At 39.4% G+C, this 15,771-nt stretch overlaps 1 protein-coding gene across 2 annotated transcripts in view; it reads left to right on the top strand.

The window, feature by feature from the left end:
• Positions 1–15,771, top strand: part of NME7 (NME/NM23 family member 7) — an 88,835-nt gene that overhangs the window by 5,862 nt on the left and 67,202 nt on the right. The window contains exons 1-3 of one of the 2 annotated variants that reach the window (XM_063148293.1): positions 1,131–1,197; positions 11,390–11,497; positions 14,816–14,982. In XM_063148293.1, coding sequence (XP_063004363.1) covers positions 11,495–11,497; positions 14,816–14,982 — 170 coding nt within the window. In that variant the 5' untranslated portion in view covers positions 1,131–1,197; positions 11,390–11,494. Of the gene's footprint in view, positions 1–1,130; positions 1,198–11,389; positions 11,498–14,815; positions 14,983–15,771 lie in introns of those variants that run through there. The other variant, XM_063148292.1, reaches the window with a different exon arrangement.

Below are 15,771 nucleotides of genomic sequence, written 5' to 3'. Positions count from 1 at the left end.
AGGAGTAGTGACCCTCCAAAAAGTGGTTTTGGCTGTTCAGTTGCCCATTTTAGTGTCAGTTTCTAGAATCCTATGGTGATTTAGTATATCTGGGTGGGATACTCTGTTAGTCATGAAGTGGCTGGTGAAAAACGATGGTTGTAGGTAATAACTACAACCAGTTATTACCTATTGCTCTAAGTCTGAAGAGGGCTTTTCCATAAACACTGACTTTTAACTATAATTGTAGCTGCAAGAAATAATCACCAAAAGTACTATTTCCTGACAGTGAGCACTGTGCTTTCCCTAATGCATCCAAACTATTTTGTGTTCCCTTGTGTCCTTATCCAGATGAAAACCAGAGGCTCTAGTGCCTGAGCAACACACCAAGGTCACTCAGTGGTGTTGTGTGGGTGGAACCCCATATTCTCTCCCAGTAATGAATATGGAAAGAAAAAACAGCATAAGGGGAGTAAATTATGTATGGCAGGGCTTTGGAGCATGCTGTCACAGTTTAATACTAAGAATGACAGCTTAGCAAGTATTTTCATCTATAATGAGCGTATCTCAGATCAGATGAGCACATCTGAGGTAGAAGTTTGGCTTTTTTTTCTCACATTCTGTGCCTTAGAGTTATGAGATAAATTCTGTGAGGTGCCTTTATGAGTTGTCCTGGAGTGGGCAGCTCTGATACTCACTTAAGAACTGTGATATTGAGAATTTTGGGAGGGTGTGGGATTGGCATTAGGAGGGTGGGCCTTGAGGAAGGCCAGGCATTGAGGAAGGCCACCTGCCCATGTGTCTCCATTTTCCTGTGTGAAAGGACTTCATCACCCTGGCTGTTGGGATCTGTGCTTTATCATTTAGTCATTTCTACCTCCTCTTATGAGGTTACTAGTTTTTAAGCTCTAGGTGTGCTAGGAAGAGATAGCAATGGCTTCTAACTGATCATTTCAGAAGTGAATTCTTGAGGTTTAAATAAGGTGCTCAACCTGTCCTTGGGCACCAGAGGGTGCTCACGTCTTTGGAAAGAAGTGCTCTCCCGAGATGAGTTTCTGAGAGCCTGTTGCATGATCTTTGTTTGCATGGGATCGTCCAATGATTGTAACTACCTTAATTTTCTTTTTTTAAAAATCGCACTTTTCCTGCAGAATACTCCAACACACTTGGAAGGAGAGCTACATATAAGAGAGGGCTACATATGGGAAGTGGAGAGAGGTGGGTAGGCATGCTTGAGCCTGTGTACCTGTTCTTGCCCATTTAAGTGTTATTCCTCAGTAAATTTAATACTCCTCCTATTTTTAGCCTTTCCTTTTTTTCTTTCTCCCACTATAGGGACTGTATTATGCTGTATGTTTTCTAGTTACATAGGAGCAATGCTGTCCTCGCCCTGTCCCGTGGTCTCTTTTACAGTACGCTCTTTGAACTGAGATCTTTTAAGTCAGAAGACTCCCAAATCACTGGGATGGAGCAGAAGAACTGTAGTCTGGATCCAATCCTTGCAGCTGCTGACATTCTGGACTAGCAGTGTTTCCTGGAGGCAGCTGCAGAGGCAGTGGCCGGGCAGCATTTTCCCTTTCTGACTTCTTCCACAGGGGCCTGGTTCCTGTGCTCCAGTGAAGGGTCTGTGGAAGGAGGAAATCAGGATGAACTGACTCACCTGCCTCTGCTCTGCTTTGTCAAAGTGAATGGGGATTTATGATGTCTAAATAGTACAAATATTTTAGCTATTAAATCTTGTTATGTTTCCATGAAAGGAGTGATGGCGATGATTATTTCCATTTTACAAAAGTGGGGAAAATAGCCTCCTTTTTCAAAAGGTCCTGAACATCAAATGCACTAATGCAGGGGGCAGCTGAGTAGGTGGAACTAAGCAATCTTATTCAACTATGTTTGGGATTGGAATCTCAGTCACTGTCTTCATCCAGCAGAGATGTTTGCATCTCAGGGGAATAACATAGTTCAGTTGTGCAAATCTGATAACAAAAGTCCTATGCTTTGGGAGAGAAAGAATCTGTAAATTGTGGAACAAATATTCATCAAGTGAACCTGTAAAAAAAGTCTGTTAGGATTGGCAGAGTTTGGGAATATGATTACAGTCACCCACAGAAGATTTTGATTTCTTACTTTACTAGTGGGAAATTGCTGAACAGCTTCTATCATGAGAACTTCTGTTTGCATGTAATTTGTCATTAGTCTGACTTCAGAATAAATTATGACCGTGACATCTGTGGGCTGAAATCTGGATTTAGTCCAACTACCTTAGAATTTTATGCCATCTGAGAAAAAGTAAAGCCAGCATTGGTTAAGCAGTAGTGCAGACAACACACTAGCTGTTACTGCCCACAGTAGTGAATGAGAAACGTGTCAGCACAGTTATCAGCTTCATAGGACCATAAATTGCTACTAGACCGTGGCAAGCTCTGACTGTTCCAGGTGGATGCAGTGTGTGTGTTCTTCAGAGCATTCCCACAGACTCCTGGGTGCTAATTGCTCGTGATATTTGGCTGGCTGAAGGACCTGCTCTCCCTTAGCTGTGATTCCAAGGCAACCAACTAGTTCTTGTTAGAAAAGCTTTTCAGAAGATTATTATGAGCTGAGATAATCTGAAGATGCTGTAGGCATTATAATGCCTTGAAGTGCTGTTAACAGCTTTAGTTTAGGATTTGTAGGTGTTTCTTTTCAAAGCTCTAGTTCCCAGCTGCTTGTAGCTTTCTCCAGTTTTAACCATTCTGTGTAAAGATTTCCAGATTGATTCTGCAAGAGGTTGAAAATTTAATGGAGTACCTGAATAAGAATGTGGGGGGAGTAAATCTGAAAGGTGCTTCAGAATCCTAATAAAACACACAAAAAAAAACCCCCAAAAAACCCCAAAAAACCAAACAAAAAACCACAAAACAAACAAACAAACAAAAAAAAAACAACAACAAAAAACCCCAGTAAACCCCAGTGTTCCTTTGGAAAGCTTTAGTTCTCAAAATACTGGAAATTGAAAGCTAAAGGTTTGGCAGAGGAATGGTTTTCTGTAAAAGGAAACTACCTTTGAGTATTGACATCAGCTTTAATGTTAGGCCAGATTTTGAGCCTTTCAGAAATGTTTTTCCATATTGAATGGATCTTGTAACGCGGTGTGCGCGGGTAGCTCAGTGTTTCACTTCCTGGCATCAAGTGGCGGCATTAATCTCGCCGTGGGAAGGTGGACACAGAGCATTCAGCGGCTGACCGCGGCAGAATCAGTTCTGCCATTACTGGCTGATTAAGTGCAAAGCGCCTAAACTTTGTGCTCAGATGTGATTATGTGGGATGACCTGCGTTGCAAATCGTGCTCTGAGTCAGGGAACAGCTCTGCTTTTGCTGAAGTCACTGTCAGGCTCTGCTGGAGTTAGTGGAGGCAGACGTGTTGAGCACTACTGATTGCTCTGAGAGGAATTACCTGTCATCATGTAATTACAAGTGCAATAATATGTGATCCTATCATCTGCAGCTTTATAAATGTGCAATAAATGGCCACATGTTCTGCTAAAGACAAGATGTAGCTGGTCTTCTAAAGCTAAACCTGTCTGGACAGAGCAGTGAGGAGCAGTATGGCATCCTTGATGTGTTTTAGAGAAACTCTTTTCAATAATTAAAAAAATAACATGAATCCTGTAAATAAGTATTCAAGTATGACATGCAATTGTAGAGTGAAATTTTCACTAGGTAGGCTTTGCTTTCTACAAGGAGAGGATAAAAAGTGACACCCTTATAAAATTCATCAGTGCGCTTTGAGTACAAGGCTTAGGTTGAGAATTGTCTGTAGTCAAGACATTGTCATGGAAATTGCAGTTGCCAGATGTTTTTCCTTTTGAAAAGTGATCTTTTGATTTCACTTTTTTACTAAAGAAGAGCTTGTTGAGAAAGTAGTGGGAGGTGCAACAGCAGTGAGGGGGCTGCAAAATTGGAGTTCTAAAAATTATTCCGACTTGTGTGTCAGAAACATGAATAGAAGAGGAGGAGGAAAATGAGTTTTAAGAGACAGAGCTAATTGAGTGCTCTATCTACACAGTGTTGGGGATTTAAGTTTTGCCTGGAAAATATCCTGTATTACATAAACTGTGAAGGCAGAAGATGGCTTTAATAACATAGCTTAATAAGTATGCACTGATGAGAATTCATTTTTGTATTTAAGGTGCACTAAAATGCTGCAGAGCACTTTCTGCCCTGCAGAATGTTGGACTTCACTGTGAGCTCGACTGTAGTTAGACAACAGAGAATCCAGGCGGGTATGAGCCTTTGTTAAACACCTGAGCTGAAGAGAGGCTCTGGTCACAACCATCAGGGATGAGAAACATGAATATAGAGAACCAGGCCTCATTATTTCTCATGCTCGCAGAAGTACTTGACTTTTTAAAGAGATTTTTTTAGAAATTTCAGTTAAGTGTTATTGAATTTTATTTTTCAACTTTATGTCTGCAAAGGGTTGTCACCCTTCCATCAAAGAGTAGCATGCCTAACACACTGGTTAAGACTGTCTTTTAACCTAATTAAAGGTAGAATTGTTTTGGTGTGGTGGTCTGAATCTTCTACCACTCGGTGCCATGTGGGAAGTTTGGCATTGTGCAGGGCCTGCACCTAAAAGCGTTCAGCTGAAAATAAAGCAGGACTTGCCAGATGTTGAAGTGGGAGAGCAGGAAGGCCATCAAGTCAACCATTTAAAGCAATCAGAGTATTTCTGGGGCTCTGGACAAAGCAGGTGCTGCTGTGATGGTGCTTCTGTCTCTGGCCTGCGGGGGGAGTATAACACTGTCAGTGGCTGCTTCTGGCTGAAGTTCTTGGCTCTTGCTCCTCAGAGCAGGAGTTTGTCAGTCACTGCTTTCCATTTGACCTGAAGCCCTCTTCAGCCTAGGAGGTAGCATTAAATCTGAAGTGGGGATTGCTCTTGGAGAGCAGTGGTTGGAGATTTATGGGCTTAGAGGAACAGTTTCAAATTATTCATAACAGGACTTAGATACCTGGTAGAGGTTGATCATACATTTATAGCAATATCTTCTGGACTTTGGAAGTTGATTATATGTTTATAACAACAATTTCTGGGCCTAATTCTGAAAATAATGTTCTTGGTGAAAGCAGTTGGTCTGGTCCCACAGTTCACCCCTGTGAAGGCCAACATCTGTCTAAGGAATGCACCCAGCACAAATGGTGATAGTTGGTGGGTTTTTTGTAGAAACTATAAAGAGGAAAGATCAAGATACCTCTTCACTGGCCATTTCAGCTTTTCTTTTGGTTGCCAAGCTCTAATACTTTTGTGATTTTTTAAAAGTCTTCTTTCTTCCTAAAAACATAAGGTATGTACATGTTCATGCGTAAGCAGACTACCGGATGTTGGAGTCAATGAGCTTCAAGATATCTCACATGAAATGTTTTATAATAACTAGTATTCTTATGCTTTGAAACCATCTTATTTTTTTTATAAAAATACTCTTGCTCTTCCAAAGTATTTTTGAGAGTTCACCAACCTGGTTTGAAGGAGGAACAGGTTGTGAAAAAATATTTCCTTAAAATTGTTCATTTTAAGAATTTTAGGCAGCTTCAGAGCAGCCTTTCCAGAAAGCTTTTTTGGTGTATTAGGAGAAATACGCATTTGGTATTTCTCACAGATTCAGACCACCAGACCAAAAAAAATCTAATTAGGTTAAAAGATAGTCTTAACCAGTGTGTGAGGAGTGTTACCCTGTTTCTGTTTGGTGTGAGAATAGTTCCTGTCTGCTGGTCCATCCTGTTCCCAGTGATTTTCATAGAAACAGACAGCTTGGTCTGTGCTTTACTGGAGGTTTTCCCTGTGACAGCAGAGTTTTACAAAATATAGACCACAATATCAATGTAGAACAATATCAGGATGGATTGGATTCAGCTTTTACCGAGGTTTGTGCAGTCTTTTTATTGCTTCATTAGGAGATTATTCAAATACTTTGATTCTTTTTCTCTTTGATCTGATTTCAGAGTCACTGAGAAAAACCGAAGGAGCAGCAAACAACAAAGGTGCACACTTAAAATGTAGCAATACTCTGCATGACTCCTGAAGCTGTAATGTGTGAGCAACGGGCCCTGAGCCTGTGTCAGATAATGCCATGCATGCTGAAGTTCCTGACAGCCTGTGTAACCTCATAGAAACCAGATTGCTAATGGCATGTCAAGGTGCACTTTCTAGATACCTCAGGGTTTTCTAATTTTGAGAAATACTTTGGTACTGTTTCATGTGAGGTTCTCTTGAGCTGAAAAAAAAGTCAGCTCCTGATTCCCTGTGTTCTCGATTGTAAGATAAACTCTAGTATGAAATTTCTAATCAAAATCAGAGGAGGAGGAGAGAAGTAGTCACTCCAGAATAGTACAGTAGTGTGGCTGTCAAGTGAAGCATTTGGAAAACCAAATCCAGGTCTATGTTCTTCATAGGACAAACCAGAGGGGTAAAGTTTCTCCACCTTTCCATGGGAATTCCTTAGTCCTTGAGCTGCTCTTTTACCATGCTCAGTAAAAGAGCATGATGGCTTCTCATGAAAACCTTTGGAAGATCTGCTTTTGTTTTCCTGTGGACAGAAGCCTTTTGGAAGTCTAGAAGGTTTACAGGACAAGATATTGTGTCCTGTAAAGCTTGTTAGGAATTCTGCTTCTTGGTTTAGAGTGTCCTCGGCAGTTTGGTTCCAAATACACAGTTTCCCTCTGCAGAGTTTTCTGGGAGCACAGTTCTTTCATGGATGCTTGGATTTAGGTTCTAGAACTTAGTCCCATGCTGGCTAAGAATGACTGCTTTCCCCATCACTTTCAGAAGTAAGTACAAAATTTAGGATTTTTATTTCAGCTGAACTTCAGTAAATGTTTCTCATGTCCATAGAGCCATCCTATTGCATATTTACACATGCCAATATAAACAAAAAGCAAAAGGTAGCAAAACCCACATGTATTTAAATGTATTTAAATGTTGTCCATGGCAACTTACATAAGGAAGAGGAAAAAACCTTTCCATCATCACAGTAGGCGAACTCTTGACATTGCTGATCTCAGTTCTAGAGTTTACTGTGGAAAGGAGATGTAAATCCTGAGCTCAAGATAGCTGTTCTGGAAGTATCAGTATGTAAATGTAAAGTGCATAATCACTGCTGGACTTTTTAGTGGTAGCAGTTATTCCACTAATGCGAGCATTTATGAAAATACATTTCTCCCCCATTAGTTATTACTTGTTTAATTGCATAGTCATGAGAGCAGAGGCTATGTGTGATTTTAATGAGGGAATGGTACAGAAATGAATGGAAATTAATTCTTTGAAGCAAGAATTTTCTGAGTTATAATGTACTTATAGATTCACTTGATTTGTTATTTCTTGAGCTGTTCAAAGGAATTCAGTGTGATTTCAGTGGTGGCTAAGATGCCTGTCCCATTTCCTGGGGGAATGAACTGCTCCCTGGTCAAGAGCTGTGAAATATTTCCCTTTCAGGACTCATTCTCGGTCTGAAGCAGTGTGGTGCATTGAACATGTTACCCCCTGACAGGTCACCACTCTTCTCTAATCACTCTTCTTTGGAGAGTTATTTTCTCTGAGTTTCCTTTGTTAGGAGGATGGACAGAAGCTAACAATGAAACTTAGCTTGCCTCCCACAGTACTTCCTAATCCTTGAGACTCCTTCCTAGTTTGCAGTCAGGACACACTAGTGGAGGGATATGTAGGAAGGTTGTTTGCCATACCAGTTCTGTTGATTGAGTGGTGTACTGATTGAAAATAAGTGTTCAGAAATTAGAATTTCAGGTTTATGAAGGCTTAAACATTTTTTGCAATTGTCACAGTATGTGATGGAAAGTGGACAGTTTTTTGTGTTTGGTTTTTGCCTTCAAAATCCTACTTCATTAAATAAGTAAATAAAAGTTTCCGTTCTCATTTAAAAACCTAATATGTACTCACTTTTACAAACTTACATTTTGAAATTGTTTGGCATTTTTGATGACTTGGAGTGGCACTTTGACAGCAATACTTGGCAAGGGCTTCCCAAAATAAGCTCACAATATCATGACTGTATTCCATATTGTCTTTTATCTGTTTTAAGATTACTTGCACAAATTTGCAATAGTAAGATCAGATTCCTACCTGATTTTAGGTACCTGTATTTTAGGTACTTATTTGGCAGGGTCTTCAATTTGCTTTCAGTGTTGAATTTCTTCAGAGGCAGACACTGTAAAGTGTCTGCCTCTAAAACAATTGACATGTTCACAAATATAATGTTTCCAGTAGGAATGTCTCCCATAAGCTTCGAACTTTTTTCTGATACTGTTTTATTGTAATAATTCTATGTCCATACAGCAGAGAAAATTCTAGTTATGGCTTAGGAGAAGCTTTAGAGGCTTTGTTTTGGTCATTTTAGAAAAATACTAGGTCTCCGTATTTTCTGGATGCATAACAGTTATGGATTCAAGCTATCCTGCTTACTGATAGCATTTTCTGGATGTTTGGGGATTAGCTCTGCAGTTTTTCTTGAGTCTAAATAGCATTTATTACCTTGCTTTTGCTTACAATGCCAAAAGAAGATAATACAGAATGGTGATTTCTGCTATTCAGTGGCCAGCAGGGCTTGCTGAATAAGAAATATGAATAGCTCAGACATTGAATAAAATCTTATAAAATAGATTTCAGATTCTTAATGAAAAACAGATTCTTAAATCCAGGGTTGTGTTAAAAGAAAAAAAACAAACAAAAAAAAGAGGCCATTTGTCACCACACAAGGCACACAATGCAGTTTCTCACCATAAACATGAAGGTGCTGATGATTGATACTGGTGACTAAGTTAAAAAATCTAATGGTGCTTTCTTTGATTGTTCACACAAATACATTACTTCCCTGAGACAAGTAATTTACAAATGTTGGAAGTTTTACTTAAATGAAAATCAGTAGCTTCTGTGGCAACTGCTATCCAGAAAATATAGTTGAAAGCAATGCTATAGCATGAAAAAGTAGCATGTAGTAATGCAATTATATGTCTTCATGTTATGAAGAGGCACTGATTAAAATGGTGCATCTATTTTATTTCATCCATTCAGTAGTCATTTTCTGGAGGTAGTACTTGAGAAATGCCCCATCTCTGGAAGTGTTCAACGTTGGATGGGGCTTTGAACAATCTGGTGTAGTTAAAGGTGCCCCTGCTGCGGCAGGGGGGTTGCAACTGGGTGATTTTTAAGCTTCCCTCCAAGTCAGACCATGTGGAAGAGGTCTTACAGCGACTTCTGTGAGCCAGAGAGAAGTTTAATAAGAGGATACATGTCTACTCCTGAAAGGATTTTCTGCCAAGGTCATTGACATAGAAACCAAGAAAGAAAAAAGGATAAATTAAGAGAAACCTGCAACTGCCAAACTGCCGATTCCAATAAGCACTTAGTTTGTCTTTCGTGACAATGAGTAAAGTGTAAACTTATGAGTTTTGTAAGAATGTATACAAAGTATGCATTATACTATAATAAAAACAGGTTTGTAGCCTTCTGAAAATGGAGTGTGTTGCTTTGTATTGTCTCCATCTCAACTACGACAAGACTATTACATGGTTCTATGGAAGTGGACTGTTTCTCTTTAGACAAGCTCTTTGGCTGAGAACTGCTTCTCTATAAAATCCATTCTTGACAAGGTGATGGTCAGCTAAATCAATTGATCAAATATCTTGTTGTCCAGTAGTATGAGTGTGAGATTGAAGTTGAAATCAGTCTGCCAACCCTAACTACTCCTTATTGCCTATATAGAAAAATCAGGAGTGAGTTCTGCCGTAAGACAGAGTTTGTTCTGATTTGCATTTCTCCAGAATGATGGCAGTGGCAGTAATGATGCAAACACATCCAGCTCAAGCAAGGGCCGCAAACCAGGCTAAGTCACTAGGGAGTTTTCATGCTGGATACTGCACGTAAAAGATTAGCTTAACTCTTGTCAAAGGCTGCAGTGTGTGCTGTACAGATAATACAGAAGTTGGAGTACCTGATGCTAATATGGTTTCCAGTGCTGCGCAGCCTTCTACAGAGAGAAGTGGAAACTTTGCATCCTTCACAGGGCACTGTGCTGCCCTCATGGCATAAGTGTTTCTGCAGTACAGTCATACTTTGTTTGCAGTGTAGGGAGTACCATAAGAGCTGACAGGAAGGTGGTGCATTTGCCATGATGCTAAGAGGTACTAGTATTCATCACATTGTAAAATTCTGAATTTGTTCTTCATTATCTCATTCTTTCCTGCTACTGCTTGTCTTAGGACTTTGGCCTGCGAAAGCATTTAGTCCTAAGTCAGTGGTAAGCTGAAGATGCTGGAAAATTATCATTCTTTTCCTGCTGGTGTTTAAGAATAGTCATGGAAGCTTACAGGAACTATCTTTTTGCTTATTAAGTGGTCTTTGTAAAAACTGAAATGCAACCCTTCTCTAAAATCTGAAGTATTGAAGAGGCCCACATGGCTTTAAAGTTAAACTCCCAGGGGTTCCCCAATATTCAAAGTGTGTAAGAAGAGTACTGATATGTGTAAAGTGTGGAAGTCTGTGATGAGACCATGCTTGCCCTTACAAGTAGCAGTCAGATTTAGAGGAGATGTGGGAGTTAAAAATTTAGAGCTCCATCTAACTATTCTAGATATCAAATAACTGATACTGCATCAATAACTAACAAATATGTGCCACTGAGAGGAATGAGAATTGCACATCCACGTGCTGTGCCTTGCCTTTGTTCTTGCTTTGCTGGGGGCTGTTGTCCTCTGAGGATGAGGCATGGAGAGAAGCTACTCATGTAGTTACACTTCTGGAATTACTGCAATCCATTTTCCTCATCTGCACTCCTTAGGGGCAGAAAATGAGTTGTAAATGAGGTTGAGCTATTTATGCTTTATGTAAATTTCAGGACGTTAAGTAGTGAATCAAACTAATGCTGTCCTTAACTTGAATATTTTTATCTCATCATTAAGAGAAATTTAGGTATGACTGTTAAGGAAGAGGAAAGTGTTTCCTTGTAGGATGTATAGAAGATATGTTAAGAGTCTGTAATATAATTGTAGGTGAACACATCTTTTTTAAGGAAAGAAAGTATATCAAATACTTTGACTAAGTTGGGAAGTCTGACAACAACTTCAGCCGTAGTCCATGCTCCATGACTGGTGAAATCTGGGTACGTTATGAGATTGTCTGGAAAACTGCCATGATCCAAGTTTCATCCTATTTAAAAGATGATAGCTAACAAATGAAAAGATGTCACCACCTATGGTAGACAGGAGATAATATGCAGAGTGTGCAAGTCCATTTAGAAATGATTTTTATTTTTTTTTTTACTTTTCTGCTAAGAAATGAATGAAGTTTTTTATTTGTATATTTTTACATATAGACTATGTATGCTTTCTGTAATAGCTAGTTTTGCCCCCTTTTTTTTTCCAGAGTCAAGATGAGAGATACGCTTTCATTGCTGAATGGTATGACCCAAATGCTTCACTCTTTCGGCGTTATGAACTTCTGTATTATCCAAAAGACTCATCAATTGAAATGGTAAGGATGTAGGAAAAAAAATCTGTTGTCATAAATGTAATATCCAATTAAATAGTTCATAAAATGGCAAGTCACTGCCTCTACCTAATAATTTTTCAGGTAAGAAAATTGAATTTAAAATATATCTTGCTTAGTTTCTAAAATGAAAAGAAAATCAAGTAAAGCGTGTGGAATAGCTTTCACATTTATGATTTTTTTTTTCTTTCTTAAAGCTCTCTTTGGTGTGGAGAGATTATTCTCACAAATCTGTTTTCATTCAATCTCTACTTGGGTTTCAGAATTGAAACTCAGCAACTCTGGCCTACTGCTTGAGAAGAGTAAGCTGACACTAATTCCAAACCGGAGACTAAGCTTCAGCAGGAATTCCAGAAGTGTCTGAACAGTAAAGTGTAAGAGATTCTTACCAAAGTAGAGGAAATGGTAAATTTGGTTTAATGAGAGGTAGGACATTTCAGACAGTGAGATCCAAATTTTTTCATCGGTGGTGCTTGCACAGACCTTTCTGACTTGTTGTTCATACAACCAATCCCATTGCTTATTGAGAGCAGTGAAAACCAGCATTTTGCAGTAGCAGGCATGTATATAAAAATAAAATATGTACTGTAAAGATAATCCTCGTGCCAGCCAATGCTTTGCGCTTTCTTTTAAGAATGATTTAAGTGGCATGGATTAGTCCGTTCCAATTCTTAGTGAAGAGTCTAAGAATAGCCTGGATTTGGATATTCACACTTAGTAATTTCATTATCAAATTTTAACTTTCCTGCTATAAAAGTCAACTGCGGAATAAGAAATCTAGAGGAATTGACTTTTAACCCAAACTGCTCCTCACTGAAGCAATAATACCCAGTTGTGTGAGAAGATGCACTTTGCACTGATAATAAGTTAGTTCGTTGTATGATGTCTGTATGTGCAGTTTTCAAAATGTAAGATTTCTAATTTTTATTTCCCAGAGACAGTTTAGCTGATCAGTCAGGAACTGTAATAATCTTCCTACAAAACCATGTGTAGGCTGGCAAAATTATTGTTCATTTTACCTACACGTCTCAAAACCAAGAGCTTCCAAGGTGTTCTTGGGCTTCTTAATGCAGTACCTGTGTTTTGGCAGACTTTTGCATTTTGTTGGTGTGCTCTTAGGTTAAAGTAGTGTGGTGTGTACGCAGCCATAGACTGCGTGTCAACAGCACAGGAATTAGAAGAACAAAAATGTATGTGAACACCCTTAGAGAAAGAATATCTCAAAATCACTTTTGGGGATGAGTTTGTGGACAAATATTACTTTTAGAATTATGTTCTGGATTGTTTATTTTTTATTTCTGCAGAACTTGTTGATTTTTTTTTTTCATTTTTACTGCCTTATTCTTCTGCATCTTCTAGTTGTTTCCTGTGGAGATGACAACATGCTCTTACCTCTAACATACCTGAGAGAAAGGAGGTGATGGTAATTAACCAGCTTTCCCCCACATATGAGGAGGATGTTTCATCCCCTTCCTCTCCATCCCTGACAACAGCTCTCCCTTGTCACACACCTCTTCTGCAGGTGGAGCAGCGCTCTTGAAGGCTTGTGTTGTATGAAGTCCTGAGCTTAACTTTTCTTTCTGTCCTTCCTGTCTTGTTTGTGAAGTAGAATGCCATTGTGAATAATGAGAGAAGTTTCTAGCTTGCTTTGCAGCTGTAAGAAGACAGCATAGATTTTTGTCAAAGGACAGCAAGCAGTTCTCTCAGTCAAACTGCATCTCTTGACAGAGAGGCCCCATTCTCCAAGTCTTCCATAGATAACAACTCTCGTGGGGAATTGTTAAAGCCTTAATAATGTTTCTTCCTAAAAAAGATTTCTTGAAAAGAGAGAAGAAATCTTTCAAAAGGACAGATTCTTATCAGAGAACTGTTTTGTTTTGGGTAATTTACTTCTACATGTACATGGGCAGGAGTGGAATAATTTAGTTTATAGAAAGATCTTTTAAACATTATTCAAAAGTCCACTCTAAAGAGGAATCCTTTAACACAGGTACATCCCCTTTTCTTTTTGAGAAGAGAAAAGCACCTCGGGGTGCCTTTCTAGCAACCATTAGTGAAATAACCAAGGAAATACTCAGATTTTTGGTGAAGATATTAACAAATTTGCTTATGGTTGAGACAGGCTAATAGGCTTCTTGGCAAAGTCCTGGTGAAACAAGTAGCCAAATTCAAGTTGGTTTCTTTGATTTTTTTTTACCATGTTCTCATTTCATTCCCTACTGCACTTGAATAGTGAACACATAGTAGGGGCATGTATGAGGGGCTAAGGACATATCAGGAGGAAAGGATTCTTCCTTACAATCATGCCTCAGCAGAAGCCAGTATCAAAATAATTTGCAATTCTTTAATCTGCAAAATTTTGGCTATCCTGAAAAGAATTACAATTCTTCTAGCCTTCTAACAGGACTGTATTCACAATTTTCAGAACATGGAGTTTTACTTTTAAATTTTTTTCCCCTCCCAAATTTGTGGGAATGATGTTCCTTCTTTTAATGCTATTCTAGTGGATGCTCCATTGCAGTGGAGGACAGCAGCTGCAGGTTGAGACACAAGGGGAAGTTTGGCCTGAGGAGGACAAAGCTCTTCCTTTCACAGGCTTCCGCTTCCCCAGGAATTGGAAGGCATCTGTAATATCTACTTGCAGTGAAGAAACTGTTCAGCAGGTTGACTTCTGTGCTTTGCCAGCCCACCCAGAAAAGTGCATAATAATGTCTGGCTTCTTGCTTGGAGTGATAATACATAAAGCTGAATTATCCTGACAGGCTTTTGAGCTTGCAGCTCTAGGCAGTAAGAACATCTCAGCCAAGTGTTGCAATCATCTCTCCATCCCTAATACCGAGTCGTACGCAGTCAAATCGAGCATATCATCACTGGAATGATGCCCTGAAGAGGTGGCCTGCCAGTGTGTGTATCCTGCTCATTCTGGTGTGAGCCACTGGGCTGTGAAACAGTATGGATGTGCTGGGGGAACTCTCAGTGAGGCTGGACAGAGGCATTCACCAGGCACCTGAACCTTTTATCACAGCCTGAATCAGAACAAGCAAATTACAAACCAAAAAAAATTTCAAAGAGAGCTCTTAGCCTGAGACTATTTAAATGCAATAAATTTGTAATTGTTGTTTGGTCTTCTAAGCTTTCTTGGTACACTTGTTAGTTCAAAGGGCTTGGAATTAAATTGATTAAGTGATCAGATTCAATCCCATAGTACTAAGGAAATTTCTGACAGTAGAGTAAAGATTAAGTTGAGTTTGCCCACAACTAAATCTCTTGCTTAGGAAGATTTTAATCTTGTTTTTGCTGCAGCATGATGTGAAGAACCGTCGCACGTTCCTGAGGCGCACCAAGTACGAGAGCTTGCACCTTGAGGATCTCTATGTGGGCAGCAAAGTCACAGTGTTCTCCCGGCACCTCACCATAGTGGACTATGGCAATCTGTACACATCTCGCAAGCTTGGGAGCCGCAAAGAGAGGTGAGAAGGGAGATCTTGGAATCTTGTGCTTGGGGTTTTGAAGTAGATGTTTGCTAGAAATGAGGTTTCTCTACTCATGTGGGCAGAAGACATGAGTAAACTGCATGTTTGTGTGCAGTTTGAAGGGATCTCATTTTCTGATGGCTGCATAGAAGCAAAGTGGTACCTTGCAAGACCAGCTTCTCTATGGTGTCAGCTGCTCGCTTCTCTAGGTATCTTGGGAGAGAAGAGAGGGAGGAGGAAAATGAGTCCTGTTCAGCTTTGTTACTCAGCCAGGGCAGGCACCAGTAGGGTTCTTGTGATTTGTGGATTCTCCTGGGGCAGAATTGATGTGGTAACTGATGTGTGCTGGGCTTGAAAGGCCTGGACCTCATGAAAGTTGCAACTGTCTCTCTGGGATCTGTGCAGAAGCCTAGTGCCTCACCAGTCTGATCTACTCTCTCTTAGAAGTGATAAATGAGGGTACTAGAGGACTGCTCCTATTCTCTGTTGTTTTTCCTCACTGCGGAGATTTTTTCTGAGAATTTTTTTCAGCTTCTCTTAAGCTCTGTATGCATGAGGACAGAAAGTACAGTGTGAGAATATCAGTAAAAATTACAGGTTTGTTTGTTAAGATGAAGTTTGTTTTTGTTTGTTAAGATGAAGTTTGTTTATCATGGATGAAGATAAGACTTATAATATATTTTTGATTTAAAGACTTGCTTTGGAAAAGATTTTAAGACGCCATTTGAGAACTCATATGAGGACTAAGAATATGAGAACACTAAGGTTAATTTTAAGCAATTTAGA

The sequence above is a fragment of the Melospiza melodia genome, chromosome 2 (genome assembly GCF_035770615.1).
Source record: "Melospiza melodia melodia isolate bMelMel2 chromosome 2, bMelMel2.pri, whole genome shotgun sequence".
Taxonomy (NCBI): domain Eukaryota; kingdom Metazoa; phylum Chordata; class Aves; order Passeriformes; family Passerellidae; genus Melospiza; species Melospiza melodia.
Note: the sequence above shows the minus strand (reverse complement) of the source record. Positions and strands in the feature narration are given on the sequence as shown.